At 39.6% G+C, this 19,215-nt stretch overlaps 1 protein-coding gene across 1 annotated transcript in view; it reads left to right on the top strand.

Annotated features, from left to right (window-relative positions):
- Positions 1-148: 148 nt before the first annotated feature.
- Positions 149-19,215, top strand: part of RIF1 (replication timing regulatory factor 1) — a 29,429-nt gene continuing 10,362 nt past the window's right edge. The window contains 25 exon segments of the mRNA XM_068686991.1: positions 149-394; positions 397-491; positions 1,136-1,214; positions 1,809-1,905; positions 4,114-4,244; positions 4,363-4,457; positions 4,768-4,957; positions 5,860-5,952; positions 6,047-6,185; positions 7,444-7,595; positions 8,308-8,428; positions 9,267-9,440; positions 9,683-9,793; positions 10,047-10,109; positions 10,938-11,038; positions 11,398-11,484; positions 12,425-12,498; positions 12,622-12,802; positions 13,362-13,469; positions 13,699-13,848; positions 14,940-15,039; positions 16,143-16,407; positions 17,201-17,243; positions 18,197-18,399; positions 18,829-18,928. Of these exon segments, the coding sequence (XP_068543092.1) occupies positions 161-394; positions 397-491; positions 1,136-1,214; positions 1,809-1,905; positions 4,114-4,244; positions 4,363-4,457; positions 4,768-4,957; positions 5,860-5,952; positions 6,047-6,185; positions 7,444-7,595; positions 8,308-8,428; positions 9,267-9,440; positions 9,683-9,793; positions 10,047-10,109; positions 10,938-11,038; positions 11,398-11,484; positions 12,425-12,498; positions 12,622-12,802; positions 13,362-13,469; positions 13,699-13,848; positions 14,940-15,039; positions 16,143-16,407; positions 17,201-17,243; positions 18,197-18,399; positions 18,829-18,928 (3,186 nt within the window). The 5' untranslated portion in view covers positions 149-160.

The following is a 19,215-nucleotide window of genomic DNA, read 5'->3' as shown; positions in this document are numbered from 1 at the left end:
AGAAGCGAGCGTGACGCCGGCGTTACCAGGACGCGGCCGAGCACGCCGCGCTCTGAGGCGGCCCGCCTCACCGCCCCCCTTGACGGACAGCCCCTCGCCCCGCCCCCTCCGCCTCCTCCACCAATCAGCGGCGGGCCCACACGGGAGCGGGAAGCGGCCGATGGCGGGGCGCCGCTCACCGCCCTCAGCCTCGGCCCTTAGCCCCGCCTCCCGGCGCTCCCCATTGGCTGAGCCCCCGCTGCCCGGGCCCGCGCGCCGGCCGTCCCGGCGCCTCGCCGCCATCTTAGGCCGGGAGGCAGCGGCGCGGCCGCGGGCGGGGGGCTCGGGGCAGGGGGCTCGGGGCCGCCGCCGCTCGCCGCGCCTCAGGAAGCCCGGCCCCCGGCCCGCCGCACCATGAGCGCCGCCGCCGGCCTTCAGCCGCTGCTGGAGACGCTGGAGGACCCGGTAGCCCCGCCGGGGGAGCTGACGGACGCGCACCTCGCTATCGTCAGGTGGGCGAGGGGACCGGGGGGGGGTGGGGGGCAGCCTCGTCAGGCTCCAGGCGGTGCTGGTCTGAGGTGATTTATACGGCTAAAAGCTGTGCCGGCTGGTGTGGTGGTGTGTTCCGGGCCGGCACGCTTCAGGGGTGTGCTCTGAGCTGGGTGGGACTGGTTCTTAATGGTGTGGGGGGCAGGGGCGGCTCTGCTGGTGCGGATCGGAGCTCCCCTCAGCGCGGAGCCTGCCCCTGGAGCAGCCCCTGAGGGGGGTGTGTGCGGCTCACGTGCTCGGTGGAGTTTGTCCAACTTCCAGGAGTTGCATGGAGTTCATGTATTATCCATTAAAATATTAAAATTAAATGCCATAATGTCTTTCACATCCCGTAAGCACAAAACCCGTTGTTAATCACTTCACTTTTCCCGATATACCAGCATAAACATACTTCATAACGTGCTATTTTGTTGGTATGTCAAGCAACACGTGCTGGCTGCCTCTGCTGTACTTCACCATCTTCTGTTTTAACTTCCCAAGGAGTGATATAGTGCCCTAATGGCCTGGTCTAACTCCCTCCTAGCCAAAACCAGGAGCTTCAAAGTTACATAGATGATAACAAGTTTAATGGGTGAATGTTCCTTGTTTTCCCTTTTGCTCTGTAAAGTCGCTTGACTGGTGAGGAAGGCAAAGAATTCACTGCTGATGTCAGAAGACACTTCCCTCAACTTTGCAAAGTGTTTAAGGTACGTCTGTTCCAGATCAAAGATACGATCAGATGGTCAAGGCCAGACTAAGACTTCAACATGCGTTCATGTAATTATGAATTCCAGCTAGTAACATAGTATTAAGGGTTTGTTCATGAAACAATTCTTCAATGTTACTAAAAATTACTACAGGGGAAAAAGAAACTTAGGGACAGGGATTCAGGCAGGTGTTATGCAGTCAAATCAAATCTTCGGGAAGAGATGCTATGTGTGTATACTAAATGTCACTTTTTTGGGAAGATTACTATAAAGACTGTCCATTTTTTTCATGTGTTTTAGAATCAAGTCAAGTGTTAGCACAGGGAAAAGCAAGGAAGTGAAGAGCTTCTGATGTGTAGCATATTCTTCAGTAAAGATGTCTAATTACAGAGAACAAAAATGTCTTCAGAACTTCAAATTGTTTTAAAGATCTGGAGTGTGTATAAACAGGAAGGCTTTCCTACATGGCTATATTTTCCATCAAGTGTTCATTTTGACAGGTCTCTTCATTCAGCAGGTGTTGGTATTAAGACAGTTAATATTTTACATTTATTTTGTAAGCTGAGATTTTACATGCGTGTTACTTTTTTCCAGGCACACATTTCTAGCACAAATTCAGAGCTGAGTAATGCAGCATTACAGGCCTTAGGATTCTGCGTTTTTAATTCAAAGATCACGTCTGAGTTGCCAGGTAAGCAAACAAACTTCAGTGTGGTTGTTGGTAATGTGTATCTCTGTACCATAGTCCTTCCTTTATTTCCTTGTTAGCATGTAAGACAATTTTGGCAGATGTTCCCAAAGTGGTATATTTAACAAAAAGTGATATATGTAACAAAACTGTTCCCAAGTGGTATAATAGTTTTGCCTCTAGATCGGTGTGATCAGATCACTAATTCCATCTTGTGCAAAAAAAAAAAAAGTTTTTTTCATGCTATTCCACTAATACTGGCCTACTAACTCATAGTTTGGTTGCACGCTTTGGTAGCAGTTAGGTTCTGTAATTGTTCTCTGGAATTTGCAATCAAAAACCACCCAAGTGGAAAAATAATGAAGAACATTTTTTTTTCTGTAGAATGCGGGCCTGCCTGGTAGTGCTTTTCAGTGTTTTCCACTGTTTACCTGGTAATTCCTGTTTGGTACATTAAAATAGCTTAACTTGAGATGTTTAACAGCACAACATTTAAAGTACTCCAAAACCTTACAGCCTGCGTTCCTGGAAGATGCTAAATCCCTGTAACAGCAGGTTTTGGTGCTGAAAACTTGAGGCTTATTCCTCAAGGTCAAAACAGTGGGTTTTGTTAATCCAGGAGAGCTGATGTTCAAGCTGGTTGGTCCTCAGGAAGTAGCTTTATGGGGTCAGGCATATCTAGTTGCAGTGGCATGGTCAGAAGCAGCTCAGTGTCAGCTGTCAGTGTGCGTGTGGACAGGTTGTGTAGTGGTGGAAGGTGAAGGCTAAACTAGTCACATGTGGATGGGCAGAGAGCATTTTTACACAGCACTTTTTCTCAGTTTTTCTATTTATATTTTCCAGTGTTTCTTGTCTTTTATTACTTAAACTGTAATCTGATTTCTTGAGGAAATGAAGCATCTGTAGCAGTGTCTGTGTGGTCCCTTTCCTTTCCCCTTTAGCTTTTTTTTAAACCACTTTATAAACTGCAGTCAAACTTGCTAGATAAGGTCAGGTCCTGAAAATAGATGGAGAGTTAGGAAGGTGGGACAAAAAGCTCAAGTTAGCTTAGTTCTTGCTTTCCTCTTTAATGGTGAAGGCTCTTGTAGACCTTAACATGAATTTATATATGTCAATATAGCAGGAAAACTGTCTTTTTACAAAGTGCTCTTAAATGAAGGTGAAGGCTTGGGAGTTGTAAATAGTTGAATATTCAGTCTTTAGCTCTGCTCCTTTTTAGGTAAAATTATCTTTTGGTTGTTGTGGTTTTACCTGGCTGGGGAGCTAAGCTCAACCACTTCAAAGGAAAAGGGGGGTGAAAATATGATGGACAGGTCTCAACAGTTGAGATAAGGATGGGAAGATCTCTCACCAATTAACATCACAGGCAAAACAGACTCAGTGTAGGGAGATCCATGTAATTTATTGCCTGGATCCAATTCAGTTACCATGGGGTCCATCCCCCAGGAGCAAACTGCTCCAGCGTGGGTGGCAGCTTCCCCCAGACCCCCTGCTCCTGCGGGGGTTCTCCATGGGCTGCAGCCTCCTCCAGGCCACATCCACCTGCTCCACTGAGGGCTCCTGCATGAGCTGCAGTGTGGAGATCTGCTCCATGTGGGACCCATGGGTGCAAGGGGACAGCCTGCTCCACCACGAGCCTCTGCAGGCTGCAGGGGAACTGCTGCTGCCTGTCTGGAGCACCTCCTGTCCCCCTTCACTGACCTTGGTCTCTGTTTCTCACTCCTCTCTCCCAGTTGCTGTTGCACAGCAGTTTGTTTTTTTTTTTTTTCTGTTCTTAAATGTGCTCTCCCTGATGACCAACCCGTGCTGCTGATTGTCTCAGCTCTGGCCAGAGGCAGGTCCTTTTTGGAGCTTGCCCTTATCTAAGGTGGGACAGCTGCTGGGCTCTGCTCACGGAGGCCACCCATGTGTGCCCCTGCTACCAAACTCTTGCTACATAAACACAAATGTTTTGGGTTTTCTGTCTTCTCATGATACCACGTATAAGCTATGTCTATATTATCTACATGCATTGATACGTTTTGAATTTTTGCTAAAATTTCATGAGAAACTTCCAAACATTTCCAAAAAGAAATGTTCAAGACGTTAAATCGCAGTCTAGTTGAATGGATCTCATTGCTTTCGTAATGTTACATGAGCAAAATGACCTGAGGCTTGCTAAGAAGCTGAGTGGAATACTCAGAGTTTGACTTCTATGCATCCTGCTTTCAGCAACTGAAGTACACGACTTGCTTTCAACCATAAACAGCATTGCTGTGAAAACTCCAGACAAAAACACTCGCACTCGAGCACTTTGGGTGATTTCTAAGCAGACGTTTCCCTCTGAAATTGTTAAAAAGGAGGTAAGTTTCTTAACTTTTTTTGTAGCCTGGGAAACGGAATCTCACGTTTCCAGCTGTTCAGGGAGAAATATTTGTATTTACGTACAACATTCACTCGGATCTTCTTGTGTTTCCTCAGGTGTCCAATATTATTTCTACACTGGAAACAATACTTACTAAAGGAGAAGTCCAGTCTATGATCGTTGAATATGAAGCACTGAATGTTGTTATACGGTATGTGCACTGTTTTTTTTATTGGCTCTCAGTTCAGCTCATATGCTTAAAAAAAAACAACAACTGATGGCATAGACAGGATAGCTGTAAACGTCAGTTTGTTTTGCTTTTGAGGAGGTTGAAATAACCCATCAGCATTTCAGTTAAGTAAACCATTGAAATGGGATGTTCTAAAATTGTTCAGAATGGCTTCCTCTAAATTCAGAGTTGAATTAGAGCACTTATCAATGATACTAAGACTGTCTGAGCGTGTGAGGAGTATGCTGCCTGCTAGAGATGAGCAATGCTTGTATTTGTTTTTTCAATTCAGCTTAATGGAGCAAACTCCGACCGAGATGGGAGAAGAGGCTGTGAGGTGGGCGAAGCTGATCATTCCTCTGGTCGTCCATTCAGCTCATAAAGTGCAGCTCCGAGGTGCCACTGCACTGGAGATGGGCATGCCCCTGCTGCTGCAGAAACAGCAGGAGGTGGCAGCTGTCACTGAACACCTAATGACCACAGTAAGTAGAGATGGGCTTTTTTTTTTTTGCTAGATACAGCAGGAGCAGTGGTCAGGGTTTGTTTGTTTTTTTTATAGTCTAAGTAGTAGCTTTTTGCTGCCACTAAGTGTTGAGAGCAACCTCATGATGACAGCAATTGTGACAAAAAATAATACAACAGCAAGGTTAAACATAGGACCACTGTAAAAAAAAAATCTTAATGTTTTTGGCAAGCATTATTGATAAGGAAGGCTTCTTTTTAAATATTCTTTAGATACCTGTCTTTACAGCATTAATTTGTAGTATCATTATACTTTTGTTTCTTAAAGAGAATTTGGTGAGAGAACTATGGTCTATAGCAGAACTTGGTATGGCATCTTCCAGCTTTACCTCCTACAGAAAATGGGGCTAGCTTCAAAGCTAAGCTGAGTTGCTCAAGGTCTTTACCATTTGAGCTGCGAATATATTAAAGGAAGGAAATCCTACAACCTTTCTGTGCAGCTTGTTCCAGTGCTGAACCATTCTCATTGTAAAAATAAATTTTAAAAGCAAACAAGCCACCACCAACAACCAAAAGAAGCAAATCCTTTGGCTGAAGTAGAATTTGCCACTAATAATGTCAGTGTGACTTGAGAGTTTGAGAGGCTACGGGTAGTGAAGGAAATTGATTTTGTTGGTTGACATTATCAGCAGGAATAATTGATACCAGCTATTCATTTCAGCAAAGAAGGTAATCAAATGGTAGCAGTGTTTGACTGACTCACCAGGGAATGCTACATGGTACAAAACTTTATCTTTCTGATCTAGAAATAAGCTATTTCCAGACTGCATGTGTCTTTCCAGTTATCATTGATTTGATTACATAATTTTTACGATAACTTGAATGTATTCCTTGTATAAATTATTTTTCTTTTCGCCCGCAGAAATTAATCTCAGAACTTCAAAAGCTGTTTTCTACAAAAAATGAGACTTATGTCTTAAAATTATGGCCGCTGTTTGTCAAATTACTTGGAAAGGTAAGCAGAAAAACAGTCATTTTACTTACCTGAAGGTTAATAACTAAATTCTGGACAGCTTAATTATTGTAACTTTGAACTTCTGTATTTGCAGACTCTGCATCGTAGTGGCAGTTTCATCAACTCATTGCTGCAGCTGGAGGAACTTGGATTTCGTAGTGGCTCACCGGTAGTAAAGAAAATAGCCTTCATTGCATGGAAGAGTCTAATAGATAATTTTGCTTTAAATCCAGGTAGATTTTAAAAAGTTAACCTGAATTGCTTTGAGTATTGTCACTTTTTATAACTGGAAGAGTATAGATTGTTTCTCTCTTTCTTACCCTGGTGAAAACTATGGTATGTGCCACTGTATATACACAGTATATACGTGGTGTATACATAGTAATATATACTGTGTGTATAGACATAAGGGAAAGTGATGTAAATTGACCAGTAGTTCTGTCTTTAGTTTTGCTACTAGGAGAATGGATAAAACTAGAAGCCTTTTTTGTAACACTTCAGTTGAGCCAAACAGTCAGCAATCAAATGGAGAAAAAACTTTGTTCTGTGTATAGTATTTAGGACTGTATGGATTAACTGGGGGGAGAGCCATGCATCAAGATTCTGAAGATGTAAAACATGTACTTCAAAACCTGTTTAAAGGGTACAAAAGAGGCTGGAACAAGTCCAGTACATATATATCACAACACCCAAAATACTTACCTTGATTGTACTTACAGTCTGTCCTGAAGAGGAAGCTAAATGCAGACATTTCTTAGTTTAGCTGAATTTCAGTTAAGTTGCAATTCTGAGTTGTTTACCATGTGGTCACTTCTAATCACTGTTTTCCATAGATAATTAACAAAGATTTTTTTTTTCTAGATGAAATCACTGGCATTATTAGTGTATGTGTTGCATGCTTTATCATGGCTAACAAGGACTGCATGCTGCAAAAGCAGTCTGTCAGCAGTTTCTTATAAATCACTTGTGGACAGGTTCTGCTGCTGCTGAGCTGGCTAAAAAGTTTTTTTCCCTTTAAGCACTTAGGCTTGAGCAAACTTCTGTCCAAACACGCTATGCCATTTCTGCTTCAGTGGCAAATAATCATTTGTGGCCTTGGTATGCCATATTTAAGATCATTCATTCTCATTTTGTTGTTAATACACAGGTATGTTAAGTGTTTGGGTTTTATTTTGCTGTGGGAGATGTTACTCTTTAAAATAGCAAGCAGGAATGGATTTCCTTAAGTTTCTGTTGGTATGCAGTAGATTTCACTTCCTTTCTGGTATCAGAAAGAAATGCCTTCTATTTCCAGGGGCATTCCAGATGCCATTTAAAGCAATTTGAATAGTCTGAAAGATTAGTGTGGTATTGTAGTTCTGCAAAGCATTGCTGTATTTTAAGGTAAAACACAGAAGAAAACTAATGGTTTAAAAAAATCCCTTTTTGTTATTTTGCAATTAAATTATTTAATTACGTTGATTAAAAATGCTTTTCTTGTTTTTCTTCAAGATATATTGTGCAGTGCTAAAAGGCTGAAATTGTTAATGCAGCCCCTGAGCTCAATCCATGTGAGAACAGAGGCTTTAGCACTGACAAAACTGGAGGTCTGGTGGTATTTGCTCATGAGGCTGGGACCTCAGCTGCCTGCAAACTTTGAACAGGTAATACCACTGAAAATAGTTGTAGTGTAATCATTTAGCTAGTGTTCAGTGTGCAAAGCTGAACTCCGTTACCATAGCTTTTGTGTACCTACTTTGCCCTTCTCTAGTTTATTAGTATAAAACTGTCTTTAGGAACCAAACATGCTTTTTGTTCATGTGTATGTTATATAAGAGCATTTAGGAACATTTAGGGCTGTGTGTGCGATCGTTTTCAAGTTTCAAAAGACGTGAGAGTCTATCTGCCTATAATTTGAGTATCTTAGTGAACGTTTCTGCTCAGTGCATGGTAATAATAAATATGAGCAAGTTATATAAGGATTGTTTTGTCCTCTTAAAATATTCCTTAATATCATGAAGAAAAATATTTCAGGTGTTTCATTACTACTCATGTTGTAATCAAAATGAGCAAAAAGTTTCTGGCTTCTGAATTTTGTTAAATGAAACTTCAGGATGGCAGTAAAGAAAAAAATGTAACTTTAAGCAAGGTACAGGTGGATCACTTCTAACATGAATTTTTATCGAGCTATTTCATATTTGTTCTTCAATATATGTTTTATACAGTGCCTTGGAAATATAATTATGAGGACCCAAGAAGCTCTGAAAAATTTATGCTGTGAATAGCAGTACAGCCTATGTGATATTTAAATTGTGTGATTCTTTGTGGCTTATAGCTTGTTTGTGTTATTTTTATTGAGATTTGGTATTTTTGCAGGTTTGTGTACCGTTAATCCAGAGTACTCTAAGTCTAGATTCTTCTGCTGCGTTGCCAGGAACTCCCTTGCGTGCACCAGCGAACCAGAATCTAGGTTTGGCAAACCCTGCACAGAAATCAGGTATTAAAATGCAAGCCTGTTTCCACCTGTATTTTAGATGCAGGAGCCAAGGTGTTTTGTGTAACGTATTTATGGTTTTTAATTTGTCATATTATTGAAAACAGTAGCTTCTCAGATGAACATGCAGGAAACTTTGGTGGTGGTTTACATTGGTTAAGCTGAGACTGTAGTCAGTGTCTCAAGCTACAAAATCATGATAATCCAACTGCTGAGGGCCCATCTTTAATGTCTAGGTTTCTGTTCGCTTTTGCAATGGAGCTTTGACTTGAAACTTAACTTTTTTGTGTATATGCTCTATGTATACTAGTCTCAGCTCTGTAGCATTTTTAGGTTCTGTCTGAATATTACTGCAGTGATCATAACACTGCTAATAATGCTGTAAGTACGTGTGAAATCACATTAACTTGAGTGTTAGATCCAGGTGCTGAACTGCCTATCCTCTGCATGGAAAGCCTGATGTTCTCATACAATTCTAGAATGTTGAAGTTAGAAGCCTCAGGTTCATTGAGCAAGTGTCCTCAATGTGTTTATAGTGTAGCACCTAACTTGTTGTGTTGCCACAACTTCGATGGCAACTTTTGTTGCCAAAATAATGTTTGGCATCTGAGGCTTTGAAGTCCTTGGAAGACACATGCTTTCAAAATACGTGATTAAAACTGTGATGTTAAACCCTGTCAAGTACGTAATGTCTGACTGATAAGAGGTTCCTTTTAGCCACCACTATGATATGACTTGCTCTTCTCACATTTGCTGTGGGGGTTCTGGTTTGTTGGATTTTTCTTCTTACTACGGGTGATATAGGAGGTAACTTTCAACTTTGTTTTCTCCCAACACTCAGGTTCTTATCCATTTGCAAGTCCAGCCACACCAAGAATGAACCTGAATTCTAGTACTGCAGGAGTGGTGGTGATTCCTTCTATTCAGCTTCTGGGAATTGAAATGCTGCTTCACTTCCTGATGGGACCAGAAGTTTTGGATTTTGCGAAGCAAAATAAACTTGTACTTAGTTTAGGTATGTGAGTTACATTTTTCCAAGTACTACTATGTTCCAGATTTTGTTGGATTTAAAGGTGTCCAGTAGCATGAAATGCTTTAAATATTTAAAACTGCTAGTGGTCATCTTTAATATTGGAAATTGTTTTTAATTCTGTGAAATACTGTAAGTATACACATTCCTGGTTGCTTTTTAAGACTTAATTTAAAAACAGACTGAAAAATAGCTGATTTACAAAACAGGCTTTGTTCTTCTCCTAGAGCCTCTCCAGCACCCACTCATCAGCAGCTCATCTTTTTTTTGTAAGCATGCCACCACACTTATAAATGCCGTTCAGGATGGATTTATTGCAATTGGGAAAGAAGTTCCTGGTAAGAATTTAGTGGGAAAATTCATTTTGTTTTCTGAGAAATAGTTTGCGGGAGGAAAACATAAGGGGGGGGAAAATAGCCACTTTCTGTAATGCTTCTGTCTGTATTACTTAAATAGAACTTAACCTGACTTGGTCCAAAAGCTTATGCCAGTTTCTGCTTATGTCGATGTCTGTTTAACACAGTTTGTGTTTAAATATTGTTAGTTTAATGTTTCTATTGCAAAGTGAATGGAAATATTTTTATCTTGTAGATTCTATGCTGAATAGTATATGGAAGGACATAAATGGATACGTAAAAACAGCTATTGAATCAGGTAACCTTTTTTTTTTTTGTTATAGCTGACCTGTTAGCGATTGTGGCTTTTTTAGTAGACTTTAAGAAATGTTTGCTTCATTGGTAGTAAAACCTAGTTTTAGGCATCATCAACAGTTTTTTGGAATTGATCTCCATGTGCTAATCCATGTGCTAACAATACAAAATCGTACTGATTCAATCCATTCAAGCTTGTCAGGGAAGACACCAGTAGCATATGACTGCAGCTGTGTGTCTTCTAGCAATAAGACACAGAAGTGCCTGAACTGCTTTTATGGTTGAAGAAATCTTTCCATTTCCAAAAAGAATGCCATGACAAGTCTTTGGTACTAAGAAAAACTCTGAAATATTATTTGGTGTATTAGTCAAAGTAGTATCAATTTATGTGACTATAGCTACCTCTTTTCCCCAAGTCAAATTTGTTGTAGCATAGTTTCTTTACAGATAGGCTGATTAAATTCATTCTTATTAAAACAAAAGATGTCTAATAGTTGTTTTTTTTTGATCTAACTGAAAAGTATAGTAGAAATGATGTGTGTTACTTGGATGCTTGCAAGATTTCACAGCTTTTTTTTTAATATGCCAGAGTTGAGTGTTAACAGGAAGGTGTTTCTGTTTTACTTGAAAAACTTATTTTTTTTACTTAAACTTTTCAGTTCAGTTACACTGCTCTTCAGAGATGCTTGGTATCCAATTGGATAAAGTATTTGGTAATGTTTATAAGTATATAGAACTTCTTAGGATCTTACAGTCCTTGTATTTAAGATTTAAATAATGGTCACTGTGCACTAATTTGTTCTGCTGTAACTGTAAATTTACTTTATTCTAGGTAATAAGAAAGAAAAACAGGGGTCAGAAGTACTGACGATGTTACTCCAGGCCTTAAAAAACACTGTTAGATCAAATTCTCTTCCTGTGCAGAAAATACTGGTAAGTTGAGTGGGTTTGTAGGGTGTGTGTTTGTTTTTAAACCTAATTTCGTCTTGATTATGTAAATTCTGTTTGGTGGCAGTCTTTTGCACCTAATTGACCAGACTGGTGTCTTGAGAACCAGTGTTTGGTATGAACTGTGTAATTCTAATGATGCCATAATGTTGCTTAAGGGTTTCTTAGGTGTTTTTCAGATTTATTAGCAGGGTTGATCTTACTGAGTATATAATTCTCAGAACCTTCTGTTTCAAAGGGAAGCAGTTGCTACAGTTGTGCTTGCATTTGTGTTTTTACATTAAAATACTGCTATCACAAGAAAAAAAAAAAGAATTACACTGTTTTCTTCTTTTCCCCTTTAGTCTCTCATTGATATTACTGTTAAGGAATTACCTCCCAAAGTATTAGGATCACCAGCTTATCAGGTTGCTGATATGGATCTTCTAAATGTAAGTGACTTCTTTCCAGTGCTTTCTTTATGCTTTAAGGCATTAGGATATCATGTAAGCACAAATGTGTTTTTTTAAATGTTCGAAGCTATGGTCTGCTACGAAAAGGTGGTGGTAGTCAGTAGTATTGAAAACTACTCTGTTCTACTCTGATCCTAGTGAGCTGTAGCTGTACTGAGTTCTGTGTACTGCGTTGGAAGGGGCAAGTGGGTGACAGCAATCTGAAAAACAACCAAAAAACCACTACCACCTTTGAGAAAAGACTGACATTAGATTTCTTTTGTTGTTGTTGTTATGAGAAAATTTAAGTGTAACAAGGTTACGTGCATGCCTCAAGTGAATAGCATAAAATTTTGTCTACCAAAACTTAGAGCTCAACTCTGTAAGTTTATCTCAACTCCTTTCCTGAGTTTGGATTTGGAGTTTTTTTTCCTGACTTAGTTAATGTAGTCAAACTTAATTAAAGTGATTCGAGCTTTAATTGGCAGGTACTACATGCATTTTTCTAAATGCTTTAACGTTAGCAAGAATGAAATAATAGATCTTTAGCAGAGGTTGTCCAAAAGATGTTATACTGTGAAACTGGAGAAAGCCAATCACATCATGCTCTATCATGTTTCAGACATCATAACATGTAATGTTTGCATTATGCACACCCACCTTATGGTGTCAAGGAAATAGTGATTAAGTACTATAAAACTCATGTGATGGTGGTTTTTTGCTTCAGCTATAGTATAATTGCTGGAAAGTACAGCATCTAGCAGAATTCTTATAGCTTTGGCCTCTTTTTACTTTGAAATGTTAGAATTGACAATTTCTGGCAACTTGTAAACTTCTGGCTTACGGTTAAAAATTGAAGATACATACATGTTTAAGTGAGGCAATTCTTTTATTTGTTTAGCATATATATTGCTTTGACATCTGAAATTTCTCTTGCAAGGGAACACCAGCTTTGTTCTTAATTCAGCTGCCTTTCCATGATAACCTCTTGGAACGGTGTGTAACAGACGAGAGGTATGTGTTGTTTCTTGGTTTTTATTTTTGTTTTAATTAAATAAATTCCCCGCAGTTTAAGACTTATTTTTTTTCCGAACTTCAGCTGAAATGTGTTTTACCTATTGAATTTCTCTTCCCTAGGTTCTTTGTAATCCTAGAAACTCTGGTGGGTTACGTTTTATCGGGGCCTACATCTCCACTGGCTTTCAGTGAATCTGTGTTATGCATTATTAACAAGAATGCAAAGCTGGTGGAAAACAAGGAACATCTTTGGAGAATGTGGAGCATTGTTGTTAACCCGCTAACCGAATGGATTAATCGGGTATGGTTACTTTGGTTCTCTTTACCAGAAAACACACGTTCTGTGCTGATCTTCTATCTTAATATATTTTTAGAGATTGCATGTCTTGATGGTAAAATTATATAAGCCTTGATGGCATTTATGAGACTGCAATGTGTGCAGCATTACTAGGAACATTTGCAGTGACACTGTAATATTCAACAGGTTCTGCAGATGGCTTACTAGAAGTCCATTGACTTAACTAATCTCACAGTCATGAGATGTAAAAACATTAAAAATAGTTTGCTTTAGATACTCTGGGTATTAGCATCACTGCAACTGAAGTAAGCTTAGAAAAAGCACTTCTTTTTAATCCTTCAAATTAAGGGGTTATTCTGGAATTAAACGAAGCTTTTTATCTGTTTAAATAGTAGGATCAACGTGAACTCTGATAGAATGGAGGAATAACTAATTTCAAAACACCGTTGGCAATTTAGCAAATGCAAATTTTACATGCAAAACAGATGATAGATAAGGTTGTTCTAAATGCATTTAAACCTAGCATTTACTTAAGCAATAAATTGCTTTTTTATCATTGCAGACTAACGAAGTAAATCAGGGTGATGCACTGGAACACAACTTCAATGCTGTTTATAGTGCACTGCTGCTACCAATAGCCCTTATCTTGCCTGTTCAGGAATTTCCACAGGTAACAATTGGTTCCTAATGCTGATTAGAAACAATGTGGGTTTTATAAAAACTATGAAGTACTATCTGGTGATCTCAGAGTAGCATTTCTTTTACCAATACACGTATGTATTAAGACCGCTGCTCTGAGGCTAGAATTCTTGAGTTGTATAGGCTTTGACAGAATAAAATTTAAATTTTATCTCTGTGCACAGACACTAATCATAAACTTTTTATTTCTGTTGTTAAAGCCAACCATGAAATCCTTGCTGCGCACTTGGTCAGACCTGTACAGAGCATTTGCTCGCTGTGCTGCGTTAGTTGCAACAGCAGAAGAAAACCTGTGCTGTGAAGAACTTTGTGCCAAAATAATATCTGGGCTAGAAGGTGAAACTCCAGTAGTGAGTATAAACCTGTGACATTGAACTATATAAATATTTTAGCAGATGTTTTCAGTTAGATACGTGTGCGAGAACCTATTGTAAACTTCAGTGTAGTGTTTTCTATAATTCAAAGTGTTTGGGGTAAGACTTAGAGCTATAACAACATTCTTTGTATTAATGGGAGTTGGAATTGAACTAGAAATGGATGGGAAAAAAAATGAGTGAAAGTAGTATAATGCTCGAATATTAAAATAAGCAGTCTTTGGGTTTGCCTTCTAAATATTTAAGTAATATTGTTTTGGTGAATGTCGTCAACATCATGGTAAATATAATTTGGCCAGCTGGAATTTTTACATGAAGAAACTTCAGGTTGAATTAACAAGTACCACACAAGAAGTGTTATGATTAGGAAGGATAGAGTAGCAGTGTAGCATTTAGAGGGCATAACTTGATTTGGAGAGTTACATCATTGTAACTTTTTGATGTGGCTGTATTCTGATAAACTTCAATTTTCAAAAACAGACTTGTAGGTAGAGCTGCTGTATGGAAGTTGAATTGACACAAACTTTTTTGGCCCTTTTAATAGCAATGTTTTAATTATTTAGAGGAGTTTGTGATGAATTGAAACAATGCTTGACATGGATCTCAGTGTGTAGTAATAACTCTTTGTGCTTCCCTTAATGTAATTCTGTTAAAATCTTACTGTTATGCCTACAGTGGCTTTTCTGAAAATCAGATTTGGTATAGTTACTGAATTTAAGCACACACTGGGATGTGGTAATGTGTTATGCTAGGTTGTTAATACCTTGTACATTAAATGCTAACATTTTGCTGTACGTTCTTAAATCTAACACCACCTCAGTGCTGTCTGTTGCTGTTTTGCTTCCTTAGTTTATGCATACGTTTTCGTCATTTGTTAAGAGTGAGAAGACTGAATCTTCAGCTTGCTTGTAAACTTGATTTAGTCTTATCTGACCATACACAAAAACTTCATCCCTGCTTTTAAATATAAAAGCTGTTTTGCACTGCAGTGCTGAATGGCCAACACAGTTATTCTGTTATCACAGTTCTTCTGGGCTTTTCTGATGACTTCTGTTTTTTTTCCTTAGGTGTCTTCAATGATGGATGGTCTCACCCATATTATATCAGTTATGGTTGACTGCGTCAACTTCGCACCCTATGGTATTAAATATCAGCCAAAAAATAGATGTAAGGAAATATATTGAGTATTGGGGTTTTCTGTCTCTCTCTCAGGTTTGGTTGAAAGTAGGAGTTGCTGCAGATGCAGAAGTGATGACTGTAGGCTATCAATAGTCCATGTGTGTTAGGCATATTAGCTAAACATTGAAGGCATTGACAAACATTCTTAAAAATGAACTCAAAACATCATCTAGTATGCATATTTAAGTACTAGAGCTATTCTGATTTTTGAGCAGCTGAGTAGCTACTGGGTAACTTGGCAGAGAACACTTGAAATTCATGTAACTGTGAAGGCTACGTTCCTTCACAGCTCATTGTAGGACACAGCTCTGTCTGGAGTTGCATTTGATATTTCAGCTATAATTTATAGATGAAATCTGCTTCTGCCTTGTTCAAACATAATCTGAAGCAGTAATGCCTGATGACTCTGTAGTCTAAATATGTAATAAATACTTATCTGAAATTGATGTTAAGCTGTTAGTGTAACAGTGAAAAAGCTACTGCTTGTGAAGCTGCTTTGCATTATAATAGTATACATTTGGAATACAAAAGATCTTTGTATGCAAAATAGTCTTTGTTCCCTGCTTCTATTTAGAACTGAAGAACTGATTGCCAAAATAACTTTATTCAGTGTAAAACTCAGTATTTTTATAACTTCTCTGTCCCAGCTGAATTTGTTTGGTAGCAAGCCGTTCTGTTGGACTGCTGAAAGAATGAAGTGCTTTACTGGGAAATGCTAATGAGAAAAAATGTGATGGAAGCTTTATTTTTGAATGAGACTTGATACTTCCCCTTCTCTCCCCTCACCTGTTCCAGAATTTACACCTATCAGCTAACATTCCTAGCATGGTTTACATCTCTGGCAAGTAGGCATTAAAGATGCTTAAAAACAGTGATTTATGTGACCAACCATAAATAAAATGGGAGGAATAGGATCCGTATCTCTAGTGGTATGATAAAGTTATGTATTAAAAAATGTATGTCCTCTGTTAGGTGTGGTTTTAAACTATTAGTATGTCAATATAGTATAGTTCCCATGTACTGTGTTATAATGCATGTTAGTTATATATAAAAATATTTTCTATTTTCTCTTTTTTTGTTTTTAATATTAGCTCCACAGACACCTACAGACTGGTCTAAGAAGAAAAGGGAGCCACTTGGAAAGCTTTCTTCTCTATTTAAACTCCTGGTGATGTTAATAAACTCTTTCCATACGTTCAGTTCCAACGAAACCTGTTCAGAAGCATTGGTTTCTGTTGGTCCTTCAATTATTGCTATTCTTAACAACATCGTCAGCCACGTTTCATTGCCTTCGGTGATTGGGATGATGTTTGCAATTTTTTCAAAACCACTGGCAGTGTTCTTTGAAAAAACAAAGTGAGTATTTGGATTCATTGTATTGCTGCATATTAATGAAATCTTGTGTAGTCTACATCACGCTGTGCTTAAACGTAGCTCAGGGTTATTCAAAGCACTGACCCTAGGACACTAAGAATGTTCAACTTCTCCAGAGCCTCAGCTTTAAGGGCACCAGCCACTTTGCTGTAGATTCAGCCTAGCTGGTGCGTGCTACTCTTGTGGTGCACACAAGCACTGCAGAAAGAATGGATCTGTAAGATCATCACTCAAGTTGTCCTGAGCTGCTGGCACTTGAATGCACGGTGGTGCCAGAGCTAAGGGGGGCTGCCAGAGGTGGCTCTAGTGGCACATGGCAGCAGTCAGCACACATGGTGGTCCTCAGTTCTTGCTGATGCAAGAACCTTTTGGGGGATTCCAAAACCATGCTTGTGAGTAGCAGTCTCCATTTGTAAGTTTTTTAGAAATAAAACCAAAAACTTAGGTATTTATACATGGAACAGAACCTTCAGCACTTCTGAAGGCTTAATATTTCCAATGTTGCCATTATGTTCATGCCAAAGAGACATTTCTGTAAGACTACATTGTTTGGCTTCCAGCTGCCATTGAATTTCAATACTGTGACAATATTTAGTAACAGTACTTCATTTTATAGTGGCTAGACATTGGGGTAACTTGTGTAAGGTAATTTACATTGTGCAACATAATTTCATTGTTGTGTAGTAAACCTAGTGTGCAGTGCTTTTGTGTGTGTTTTATTCTTGGGATACGTGAGAGCAAAACATTTCATAACTCTTTTTGTTTGTTTTGGCAGGCTTGCTGATGTACCTAAAGCATACAGTAATCTTAACAACAAGGTAAATTTGCTGGAGAAACAGCTGTGGGGTGGGAAAATATATGGCATTGTAGAGTTCTTGCTGTTCATTCTGTGTTCTGAACAATATTGTAGGGAAGGTAGAGATTTAACTGTTTTAAACTTAAAAAAAAAAAAAAAAAAAAGGTAACTAAGACAAGTAGGCGTAGGTATTAGTGAGGCTTCTGTGGTGTTCAGGCTGTAGCATTATCTGGATTTTATGTGTTTTTAAACAAAAACAAAACAGAACTTTGAAATAGCAAATGAAATTTGTCGGCTGAATATGAGCCAGCAGTGTGCTCAGGTGGCCAAGAAGGCCAACGGCATCCTGGCTTGTATCAGAAACACTGTGACCAGCAGGGCTAGGGAGGTGATCGTCCCCCTGTACTCGGCTCTGGTGAGGCCGCACCTCGAGTACTGTGTTCAGTTTTGGGCCCCTCGCTACAAGAAGGACATCGAGGTGCTTGAGCGGGTCCAAAGAAGAGCGACAAAGCTGGTGAGGGGCCTGGAGAGCAAGTCCTATGAGGAGCGGCTGAAGGAGCTGGGCTTGTTCAGCCTAGAGAAGAGGAGGCTCAGGGGTGACCTTATTGCTCTGTATAAGTACATTAAAGGAGGCTGTAGCGAGGTGGGGGTTGGCCTGTTCTCCCATGTGCCTGGTGACAGGACGAGGGGGAATGGGCTAAAGTTACGCCAGGGGAGTTTTAGGTTAGATGTTAGGAAGAATTTCTTTACTGAAGGGGTTGTTAGGCACTGGAACGGGCTGCCCAGGGAGGTGGTGGAGTCACCATCCCTGGAAGTCTTCAAAAGACGTTTAGATGTAGAGCTTAGGGATATGGTTTAGTGGGGACTGTTAGTGTTAGGTCAGAGGTTGGACTCGATGATCTTGAGGTCTCTTCCAACCTAGAAATTCTGTGATTCTGTGAAATACTAAAACTAAATACTTCTTCCTTCCCTCAGCTTGAAAAACTCCTGGCCGAGATAATTCAGTGTTTGCAGTCTCACTGCACTGGCTCTTACGACAGCGAACTGCTAGAGCAGCTTTCTCCTTTGCTCTGTGTAATGTTTCAGCATAAGAGCAAACAGATCCGCAAACAGTGTGCCCACTTCTGGAATGCAACGTTTGCTAAGGCTGCATCCTTGACATACCCTGAAGAATTAAAGTAAGAAATGTTCTTTTGTATATTGTGTGTGGCTTGGACTGGAGCAAAATAGAAATAAGGGCAGTGCAGCTTAAAGCAGGTCCTCTCCCTGACTGTATGAGCTAGACCTAGTGAAGTATGTAGCTGTGGAAGGGAAAACATGGCTAGTATGCTGTTCAGTTATGCAGGGTGAGATATACATGTTGTTTTTTTCTAGAAAGCTTGGAGGAATGTTCAAGGAATAAACCTAGAAATCAATGAATAAGCCTAGAAATCTGTATAGAGGTTTACTTGACTGTAACACTTCAAGTAAGAGATGTCAGGTTAGGTATAAGTGAATTAGCATTGTTCTGGTCACTGTTTATGTTCTGCCTCTTGTGAGAGCTGGGGTGTCTGCTGGTCTCGTTGCATACTTCTACCCTCATAAGTCTAAATTTTTGTGTTGAGCAGATCTGTGTTAAGCCAAGCCAAACAGAAAATTCCACTCCTGCTGCCTGGCTTTGAAAGCATTGAGATAGCTGAAGAACATAGCGCACCGTTCTCTGATGAGGTAAGTACTTTGTACCTAGTGGGTGCCTTTGTTGTGAATGAATTCCCCACTTCACCTAGTGGGTAACTTCCTGGGAGTGCAGAGGTCAATTTCGATTTTCAGCGTGATTGTCTTACAATTAACTTCATGTCTGGAATGGCGAACTGTGCTGGATAAACACTGTCACAAGACTGAGCTGGCTCTTAACAGTTTATGCATTTTAAAACTTGGGGTTCTACGTACTTGTTTAAAATAATGAATTTTTCCAGTGTCCTCCTCTACATAGTTTACATGAAAAAGGGAGTGTG

The sequence above is a fragment of the Anas acuta genome, chromosome 6, assembly GCF_963932015.1.
Source record: "Anas acuta chromosome 6, bAnaAcu1.1, whole genome shotgun sequence".
Classification (NCBI taxonomy): Eukaryota; Metazoa; Chordata; class Aves; order Anseriformes; family Anatidae; genus Anas; species Anas acuta.
The sequence above is the reverse complement of the archived record's forward strand: the minus strand, read 5'-3'. Positions and strand labels throughout refer to the sequence as shown.